This window comes from Acomys russatus, chromosome 3 (assembly GCF_903995435.1).
Source record: "Acomys russatus chromosome 3, mAcoRus1.1, whole genome shotgun sequence".
In the NCBI taxonomy this organism is placed as follows: domain Eukaryota; kingdom Metazoa; phylum Chordata; class Mammalia; order Rodentia; family Muridae; genus Acomys; species Acomys russatus.
The window spans coordinates 9754009-9764885 of NC_067139.1; the positions used below are offsets into that span (position 1 = coordinate 9754009).

Sequence of the window (10877 nt, forward strand, 5' to 3'; positions counted from 1 at the left end):
GGCCTATGTAGTCAGGGGTTGGGGAGGAGCTGTGGCTTCCCACAGGAAGAAATCTTGAGACTTCAAACTGACATCCGGTAAGGAGCTACAAGAGACTGGAGGTGTATCTCAGAAGTGATAGATGTTTGGTGCCTCTGTAGCCTTGGGGATATGATGGACTCAAAGTGAAGTTTTGAGAACACAGGGATCTACTGTTGCCTCCAAACCAGCGTGTTTGCCTTGTTTCCTTGTTCAGTTCACATCCTATCACTCTCTCAAGATCCAAAAGTCCATTTCCCACGTAGGTACCTGTCTCTCCAGGATGAACGGGCTTTAGGATTGTCTGGACTACTAACCAAAGTTAAAGATAAAACTACACGTCTGTCTGCATGCCGGGGTTTGATTGACAGATAGAGCACAAGATATCTACGGCACAAATTCCTATAGACTAAAGTCATTTATATGCTCAAATCTTTACTGGGTACCATTGTGGCCTGACTTTTCCTGGAGATATGAACAAGCATTTGTTCAACCCAGAAGGGTATCGTTAACAAGCCAAAGAGCCAGTTCCACCCAAGTGTGGCTTGGTGGACCAGTGAATTTATTGGGCTCACTTATAGAAGCATGGCTGGCTCAAAGGCGGCTCACCCAGGGGCCACCTAAGAAGACCAACCTGTGAGCAGCTCTCCACAGGGCGCCTACTCCCCAGCTGTTGTTGATGGCTTATGTAGGGGGGAGTTTTGCTTAGCTTTTGAGTTTTTCTTTGCTTGGGAGCCTCCACTCCCAGCACGAATGTTTCCATTCCTTTGGCTGCTTTTGCCAAATGCCTGTCCTAATTGGGATGCAGAGGCCTCTGGGTGTCACCATCCACAAAGTCAGGGACCCTATTCAACATTTCCATCACTCATTTGCTTGGAGCCAAAGGGTCCCAATCAGGCATCTACACACACACACACACACACACACACACACACAAGATTAGTCAATGAAATCTGACTTGGGAGACTTGCTCATTAAGTAGTGTTTGGGAAACAGTGTGGCTTAGGCCAGGCAACCCCTGGCCCCCTAACACGCCGCTCCCCCCCAATCATCTCCTGGTCTCAAAGCTACTCCTCAGGCAGTGTTTTCCTCAAAGTGTTGATTTTGCCTTCGTAATTTCCCCGACCTGCTGCTCTGATCCTCCTCATCTTTGTGTCTTTAAGCAAGGGCATCGTGGAGCCTCCAGAAGGGACGAAAATTTACAAGGATTCCTGGGACTTTGGCCCATACCTGCAGATCTTGAATTCTGCTGTCGGAGATGAAATCTTCCTTCACTCATCCTGGATAAAAGAGTACTTCACTTGGGCTGGATTTAAGAATTACAACCTGGTGGTCAGGGTATGCTGAGAAATAGTCTCTGCTTCTGTTCTTGTTGACTTCGAGATCTCTGCAGCACCCCTAATTTCCAGTTTGTTTTCTAACAAGCACTGGGGGAGCCCTACACACCGTCAAGCAGAGGATAGGTGAACCAACCATGTGATAATTCTCCTTTGAAATGGAAGAGCCCATTAAGCACAGCTTAGTTTGGCTTTTGCAGTTTTTTTCCCCCTCTCCTATCATCATGAACTAAAAAAAAAAAAAAAAGTTTAAATCACCATATAAAAATAATAGATTTCTTCATAGCATTTTCATCTATCCTTTGCTTTGGTTGGGTACTTTCCATGTCCTGGAACTCTGTCCTCTGTACCCCTGTGCCCTGGCGTTCCCCTTTTAAGTGTGCTTTACTGTACTCTCTTCACCCAGCTCCCCTGTGGTTGTGATAGTTGACATTGTTTGGCATATCAGGAATGCTTAACTGTGAGGTGAGGTCCATGCAGAGTGGCATCTACCTGGAATAGTGTGAGATAGAAGCTGCTAATTCCTATTGACAACTGTGCTGAGGACCAAATGGCACAAAGCAGGAGGCAGGCAGCAGTGCTGAACAGGAGCTAGTCCCAGCGTGCATGCGCAGAGAAACAAACCAAAAGCTTAGGATAGATGCCGCTGACCCTCCCCCTCGAGGTGTGCCAGAGCTTCAACTCCTAGGACCCGAACAGTCAAACCTAGCAGACAGGGAGGCAAGATAAAGAAGAGGCCTGGGGTGGTCAGGGCAATAGATCACCTGCCACACCTGGCGTCTGTTAGGTCCCTGAGGTTGTACAAGCAGCCGTCTCGGATAACACTAGGATGTGGGCAGCACCCACAATCACCAACAGGCTGCTCTCAGGAGAGGACAACTCCCTAGTTTACTGTGCAGACCCTGGGCATTAATACCAGGTCACACTTGCTATACTCCAAAGCCATGGTTTTCCAGAAGCACGCTTTTCTGTGCTAGCCTGTGGCCCTATTTTCCCTCCTCAATGGTGAATGAAACACCCTGTGAGCGTGTGTGTTGGTGAAAGATGCATGCTTCCCCTCCCTTCTTGGGATGAATTATTTCAAGATTAAGTCATTTCTATATTTGAGGCTTTCAAACATTCTTCTTTTACTGATGCAAAAGAAGAAGAGGTATATTATAAAATGTTGGTCCTTACATTAGCTCTCAACTGTTTTTATGAAAACCATCTTTGAAACCCAAAGCCCTGGGAAACTGAATGATATTTTCACTTGGGTAATCAACTTGGAAATGAAACCTTTAGAATTTTAAATGATTATATGTCTTTAAAGTTTTAAATTAGATTTATTTACTTATCTATTTGTGTGTGTGTGCATGTGTGTGTGTGTGCACATGAGTACATGTGTGTGCTTGTGCTTCGGTGAGTGTGTGGAGGTCAGGGGGCAACTTGCGGTAATTACTTCAGTCCTTCCACTATGTGAGCTCCAGGCAGTGGAGTCATGTGGCCAGCCTTGGTGGCAAGCACCCTCACCTGCTGAGCTGTCTCCCTGGCTCAATGAATGTGTTTCTGTTTAGCTGCTATATGATGTGAGACATTCCCGTCTGAAAGCTTCTGTTGCCCCTTGATGTCGCGTCGCTAGTAATGCTCTGTGCCACCGAAGTTGGTGACAGGAAGTAGCTTTGCTGATGTAACAGATGAAGTGTAACGCTGTCAGTTCAAGAGAGGAGCTGAAACAGACCAAAGGGAAAAGTAAAGCAGTGGGGGAGGGCAGGGGAGGGGTGGTGGGGGGAGGGCAGGGGGGAGGGAGCATTTCAATTCAATGCTATTTTAGGGTGTTTATTCTTAGACTTTCTTGAAGACCTCCACCACCTGGTGGCTCCTCTTCCATCTGGCATCTTGTCCTTTGCACAGATGATTGAAACAGACGAAGACTTCAGCCCCTTTCCTGGAGGGTATGACTACCTGGTGGACTTCCTAGATTTGTCTTTTCCAAAAGAAAGGCCTAGCCGGGAGCATCCCTATGAAGAGGTGAGCACTCCTCAGGTGGGATCTGTCCTTTTCCTCTTCCTCTTCCTCTTCCTTTTCCCCTTCCCCTCTCCTTCTACTCCCTTCTCTTCCTGTCTCTATCACTTGAGTCTTCCCTTCTCCCTTCCTCCCATCACCACGTCCTCCTGTTGACTCAGAGTCACAGCTCAAACCCAGCAAGGCATGACTTATCCCTGAGCCAAATGTGAGCGACCATAGCCTGGGAACACAAGTACAGACTGTTCCATATTCCACATGCTATGGTGTGGAGATGATTCATGAGGTCTTTAACTTCACGATAAAATAAAATCTGGTGTCAAAGGGTTTCCCAAAGGGAGCATCAGGCAGGCAGGTCACAGCAAAGCAGGGAGTGCTGAGCTATCAACACCACAGGCTCTCTGATGACATCCTTAGCTTTTGGGTTGGTGGAACCTTGTGGTCCGCTAAGTTAATGCATTCCAAAGGTTTTTGTCTGCTAGGCAAGAGAACGCTGGCGCAAACATAGAAGTGGGCAGTGGGTGGCCACAAGAGAACGCTGGTGCAGACACAGAAGTGGGCAGTGGGTGGCCACAAGAGAACGCTGGTGCAGACACAGAAGTGGGCAGTGGGTGGCCACAAGAGAACGCTGGCGCAGACACAGAAGTGGGCAGTGGGTGGCCACAAGAGAACGCTGGCGCAGACACAGAGGTGGGCAGGGGGCGTCCACCAAAGGAGCTGAAGGGGGCCTGGGGTACTGTTGACTGTGCTTTACATCATTCCATAATCATGGAATTTTAATCAGTTAATTAACCTTTTAGAGTCTTCACACTGGGGTGACTTTTTCTCCTGGGTACTTCATGGTCTCCTCACAGAACCTCAGCTAGATAATCTGTGAAGAGACCTTTGCTTTAGCCATGACATTTTCAGTGTCCCCCCGAAGCCAGTTATCAAAAATAAAGACTAATATATAAAATGATCCATTAAAAGTTCTATTAATCCAGGGTTATATTATTATATTAAACATATTATATAAATATATGTAATATACTTGTGTATATAACTAATATAAATATAATAGCGTTATCATAGAGATCCCCACAAAGAGTGCTTAAGTTCTGGTGAAAGCAAATTCCTCTCTGGGAATCTTGATCTCCATCCCTCAGCACAGGCTACTTAACCTTAGGCAGCAGACATAACACCACGTAGCATCACGTGGCGCAGCAATGAACTCAGAATGAGTCTAAATGTTTTATAGACCTCAAATATGGAGTAAGCCAAAATCTGAAGGTGAATGTCAGAGCAGGTTACACAGAGAGGCAAACCGAGTGAGTGCTGTCAAACACTTGTAGCCTTCCTGGCCCATAACCACACAACCAATGCAAGTGACTCAGCAGAGCTTTCAAAACAACAGTGCTTTGAAATGTACCCTTCTTACAAAGAAGCCATAAGGGCACAAAACACAGGAAGGACCAAACCCTGGGAGTGCCCTGGAACTCCACACACCAGGAAGCCAAAACCAGGCTAGGGTACAAGACCCCTCTCTCCTTTATCCTGTCATTAACAATGTTTATAGGCAACTGAAACCCAGGCCTGGGGTCAGAGAAGGAAAGCTTTCTGCTGGGAATCCACCACACTGTAGCCACGGGTTTCTGGGCCCCAGGTTTGCTTCCTGGCTGCTTTTCCAAAGCTATTGTCCTTTGTCTTAGATTCATTTAACTCTCAGCACCTTCAAAGGAGTTAGAAAACAAACTCACAGAAAGCGAGGTTTGTCCCTAAGCTGGTGTTAGAATCCTGCTTCAGTCTGCCTACCTATGATACCATTGCCTGTCTGCCATTGGGGTGTGGCCCTGCCCAGTATCTAAAAGGACAGACCCATCCTCTTACCCCCTGGTGTGAGGGGATTCCTTAGTGGCATTCACCTCCTGACTTAGGGTAACCCTGCTCTTTGACAGGCTGGACAGACAAACACACACACACACACACACACACACACACACACACACACACACACACGCATGTGTACATCAGCCTCTGAGTCTCAGGAGGAGGCACATGGGCTGCTTGAGCGATAGCAATAGCATCATTTATTGAACACAGTGTACAAAACCTCCTTTTACATGTTCTCTGTTCATAGACTCACTTGTTTCTCAACACAATCCTATGGGGAACGTCACATTTATCTTTACTTTATAAACGAGGAAACTGAGGCAATAGTTACTAAGCCACAAAGCTGAGTCCTGTACTAGAGCTGTTGATCTGCCCAGAGGGCCCGGCTTCTCATCTGTGCCCCGCTTTCCTCCGCATCCCTGTGCATCGGGCTCCTTCCTTTTGTGCCCAGCCTGTAACCTGCGCCCAGGAGACTTCTGTCCTCCTCAGTCCTGCCAGCATGGCAGCTGCTTCTCCTAAGGACTGGAGGGAATGAACTCCCACCTTCCCGGGGGGGGGGGGCACCTTGAGAGCCTCTGTTTCCGTTTCAGATCCGCAGCCGCGTGGATGTCATCAGGCATGTGGTGAAGAATGGCCTGCTGTGGGATGACCTGTACATCGGATTCCAGACCAGACTACAGCGGGATCCGGACACATACCATCATCTGTAAGCCTGCCCGCGCTCGATGCCTAGGAGCATGGTGGGAGGGGAAGGGCGGTGGGAGGGGAAGGGCTGCGGAAGGGGAGCAGAGGAAAATGGAGTCAGTGGCTGCCTGTGTTAGCACAGATAGGAGAGGCTCCATCTTTTTTTTTTTTCTTCTGTTTTCAAGATAGCATGTGATTCTGTAGCCCAGGCTGAACTCCAGCCTCTACTTCACACTTTCCCACAGGCTGGGGTTACAGGAAGGTACATACCGGGACGTCTGGCTCTGCTTCTTAACAAAAGACTTGAGCTCGGTGTTTTGTGGACTGGATACTTTACAGGAATGGCCTACTGCATTTGTGCTTCCTTATATTTGTAAGCTGCATATTACTGTTAAGATCATATTTAGAGTCTCAGAAAGAACAATTTTCTGTCTTCACACGCACAAGATCAGTAAGGAGGAAGTTGTCGTATTGGCAACACTGACTCCCTTAGAAAGGTGTAGACATTTGAGTTTTAAAATTCCTGTTATTTTAAATGTCTGGGCTGCAGAGAGAGGGCAGTGGTAAAGGGTTCTGTTGTTAAACTTGCTGATGTAAGTTCAATCTCAAGGGCACAGAGATGATGACTAAAGCTTGTTCTCTGACTTCCACATGCACACAGGCATGCACTCACACACCCATACACACACACACACACACACACACACACACACACACACACACACACACGAGTTAACTAATTAGAATAAAACTTTAAAAAATTAGAATTTCTAAGTAAGATCCTCTGGCTGGTGGACTGCAATTATAGTCATTAATTTTTTTAAAAACTTATCTCCTTTATGATTTTGGTTTTCTTGGCTTGGCTGGTTAGTTGAGACAGGCCCTCACTCTATAGGCCAGATCAGCCTGGAGCTCATTGCATAGCCTAAGCTGTTCTCAGACTTAGTAGCATGATCCTCCTGGCACAGCTTCCAAAATGCTGAGATTACAGACGCGAGCTGCCACATTCAACACCTCCCCCCTCCCCTTGAATGTCTTAAAACTGTACGTGAAAAGGTAAAAGGTGTGGGAGGATGCATCTGTTAGAGCCACTGTAGTTTTGACAGCCCCTCCTATGAAACCATTTCCTGCCCTCCCCCCACCCTCTCCCCGCATGACTCTTGATAAAAAGGGCTCTGTGCCTGTGCGTAACCACGTGCCTATAGATATATGTCTTCAACAGTGTGTCCCATGTTGTTGGGGGAGGACATTAGCACAGCGTTTTAGGACCACACCAGTATAGACATTCTGCAGCTTCTCCGCAAACAGTCCACCTGTCACCCAGAGGTGGTTTTCCCGCCCATCTTCTTTCTCTTGCAGTTGGGTCATTCAGGGTTTGTTCACTGTCAACAGAGCACATGTGGTCATTGCTGTTGAGCAAAAACACAGGACACCCCACATTTCTTCTTGCCTCCCACCCCAAAGCTTCTGTCTCAATATGCTAATTAACAGCAAAAGAGTCAGCATGGTTTCTCCATGGTGTGCACATGCAAGTCATAGAACACTGATGTTGGCTGCATAAAGAAAAACAGATAAAAGAGACCAGTGGCTCAAATCTGTCTTGAGGGTATAGTTAGGAGTTTCAGCTTTAATTAGGGGAAGAATTGGGGTAGGGCAGAAGAGTGCACAGTCAGGTAGTTCAGGCCAAGCTGTGGTCTGACTGGGCCATTAACTCGGTCTGGTTCTGTAAGGTGAAGTTGTTGGAAAAAGACCTTTTACTGCCGTCACTTGCGGGAATGAGCCCATTCCTTCAAGTGTTAGACTCCGATCACCTGAATCTATTCCTGGAAGCCCAATTGAGAGCCGGAGTCCAGAGTCGATGCAAAAGCAAAGGAATTTTATTGAGCCAACATGTCAGGGTCCACCAATATCCGGGGAGATGGAAAGACCTCGTTGTGTAATGGTAGAGGGTTTAAATACCCTTACAGACACACAACTTAGTACAGACATGATTGGTTATTTGACCTTTAAAATGATTGGTTACTAGTTATTTTATACCTGAGGGGCAAGAGCTCAGCTTGGGACATCATGTGCTGTCAGGCACTGGGGACAGGTATGAGGGTGTGGTTTTTCTCAGAAAGAATAGAACAGCTCTGAGGCCATCTTGGAAAGTACTGAGTGGCCAGGGTTGAAAAACAACTTTTCTATCTCTTCATTGAGGGTCGTTTCTGAGCCTGGTACAGCTTCACCCACTAAATGGATAGTTGTCCCTGTGGTGAAGTACAGAGGTGTGTTCTGGGAGGGGGGGGGCTTTTCTCTTTGTGGCATCCATGGTGACCACAGTCTAGGATAGTGAGTCAGTCGTCTTTGTGTCTTCAGCCTTGAAGCAGGATAAGCTAGGTTAGATAGACAGATACCTTTTAGTTGTTAACATGCCAGTGCAGAGCCCAGCAGAAGACAGACACAGAGTGAAGGTAGAGGTGGAATCCTCACACCCTGCTTTAGTCGATTTGTGGGCCCAAGTGAGTGACCAGTGCTTTTTTTATTTTTATTTTTTTGTGACCAGTGCTCTTGAGCAAAAACAGGTGCCGAGCACCAGCTGTGCCTACACCCAACTACTTATTCTAAGATGAAAAAAGGAGAATGTGGCAATTTTGGGGGAGATATCATTTCTGTATACAAACAGTTCACCTTGGAATTATCTCAGATACGGATGCTGGAGCTATCTTGTGGTTTGGTTTTGGAAGGACTGAAACAGGAACTCACACAGCCCAAGCTGGCTTCAAATTCAATGTGTAGCTGAGAGTGACCCTGAATTGAAGACCCTCCTGCCTCTACCTTTCAAGTGCTGGGATTACAGGATTGACCCTTTGCCACATCTGGCTTATGTTGTATTTTGAGAACAAACGTCACAAGTGTAAGAGAATCTTGAGAAGTAGTCACAGCCCTATTTAACAGGATCCATTATTGTTGTTGATTTTGAGACAGGGTTTCTCTGTGTAGCCCTGGCTGTTCTAGAACTTACTTTATAGACCAGGCTAGCTTCAAATTCAGAGATCTGCCTGCCTTTGCCTTAAAAAAAATATTTTAAAATACAAAAAGTTAAGACCAGAAATAATCCTCACTCCAACAGAACAATTCCATTTGGTATCTATTCAACCTGTCTTTTCCTATTTCCAAGTTCACTGCTCATTCTTTGCATTCTGGACAATGCTGTCCTCATGCTTAGACCTGCACGGCCACCAGTTGTCTCCTACAGCACTATATCTTTTCTCTCCTGGTCATCTTAGGGCCTGACTACCTGATACCATATGCCAGTATTCAGACTTCATTTTACAGACTTTGGTCATTGAGCCTTTTCTAACTTTTCACCATCTGAAACAATGGTTGGATGAATCGTGTGTGTATCTTTTGGCATGTTCTTTGTGTTTTCCTGCGGTAATTTCTTGGGTGTGTCACTGCTGAGTCCAGTTAGCACTGAGCCAGGCCATCCTTTGGGAAGCAGGTTCACCTTCCTGCATCTAAGGGGATATGGCCACCTTCACTAATACTCCAACCACATGCTTTGATGTGTCTTGTGTGAATGTAATTTTCATTATTGGGAATGTCCATTTGTGCTCACCACAAAATGACAGATGGCCATCATGCTTCAGGGGGCCTTGAAAACTCTCAGATGCACCAGCAATTGAAACAGCAGGCCAACACTGTCTTCTGGGGAGAGCCGAGACCAGGCACCAAAAAAGTCCTGGCCAGGCAAGGAGGCATCAGTGTTCAAAGCTCAAGTCTCTCTGCTTTGCTTCCTGCAGGTTTTGGAATCATTTTCAGATAAAACTCCCTCTAACACCACCCAACTGGAGGTTATTCCTGATGCACTGTGGTTAAACTGAGCCTGGCATGCCCCACGTAAGTGCCATGTGGAGCTGGTAGACTCTAGCCATGTATCTTATGCATTCACTCTGTCACCTAAATTACAGGAAACCCGACTTCCAGGGGGATCATGAAAGGGAATTACATGAGGACATTGAGCTGTTAACATAATTCTATAAGACAGCTAGTGAGAGCACCCACTCAGGGTCCACAGACTCTTTGGAAGGCTAGAGGTGAGCACAGACTGCTAAGGAAACCGGACACTGCTTAGGAGAAACAGCCTAAGCATGAGAGGAGGGTGAGGGTAGGGTGGGGTTGGGTTGGGGGAGAGCAATACAACTGGGAAAGAGAGTTGTGAAAAGCAGTGGCTGAGATGGGGCCTGAGATCGGCTTTTGAGGCACAAGTCAGATGTACCCTTTCCACAGCCAGGCCTAGGGTCTCATCAGTGGTGTTACAAGGCTTGTTTCCACCTGCACGTGAACAAAAGGAACACATGCTATAGGGATGTTAGTTTTCCTGACCCATGCATTTGTATTTATTATGTGTTGATGGTTCCCTCTCCAAGTACATATTCCATGTCTTAAAAGTGCACGGTGTCAGGGCTGGGGCGATGGCTCAGTTGGCAGAGTGTTGGTCACACCGGTATGAGAGCCCAAGTTAGACCCCAGCATCCATATAAAGAGGCAGGCTTGGTGGAGCATGCTTCTAATTCCAGTGCAGTGGAGATGCAGGCAGCCAGATCTCTGGGTCAGCCTAGCCTAGCCAGTGGGTTCCAGCCAATCAGATCCATTCTCAAAATAAGGTGGACATCTCTTGAGGAAGGCACTTGAAATTGCTCTCAGCCACATGCTGGCTCAAGTTCATGCGCATGCATATAAAAGTAGACAGCATTGTATACTAGCCCTAGTATGTAGTGCCACACCCACATCACATAATTTTATAGGTGACACACACGCGAGGGGGATTCTTTTTGTCTCACACAGTCAGTGTAACTGGCCTCTTAAAGTTAGTGTCTTCACCAGCTTCACATCAGTGTCTTCTCCAGCCAGAGTAAGAATCAACTCAGAACAACTTTACATCCCACGCAGGGACCGAGTTTTGTGTTTCGTGTTGTAGTTCCA

At 46.8% G+C, this 10877-nt stretch overlaps 1 protein-coding gene across 1 annotated transcript in view; it reads left to right on the forward strand.

Moving 5' to 3' along the window:
• LOC127209626 (cytidine monophosphate-N-acetylneuraminic acid hydroxylase) overlaps nucleotides 1–9836 on the forward strand; it is a 45980-nt gene extending 36144 nt beyond the window's left edge. Inside the window, exons 11-14 of the mRNA XM_051169315.1 lie at nucleotides 1182–1356; nucleotides 3246–3362; nucleotides 5816–5931; nucleotides 9695–9836. Of these exons, the coding sequence (XP_051025272.1) occupies nucleotides 1182–1356; nucleotides 3246–3362; nucleotides 5816–5931; nucleotides 9695–9770 (484 nt within the window). The 3' untranslated portion in view covers nucleotides 9771–9836. The remainder of the gene's footprint in view (nucleotides 1–1181; nucleotides 1357–3245; nucleotides 3363–5815; nucleotides 5932–9694) is intronic.
• The last annotated feature ends 1041 nt before the right edge of the window (nucleotides 9837–10877 follow it).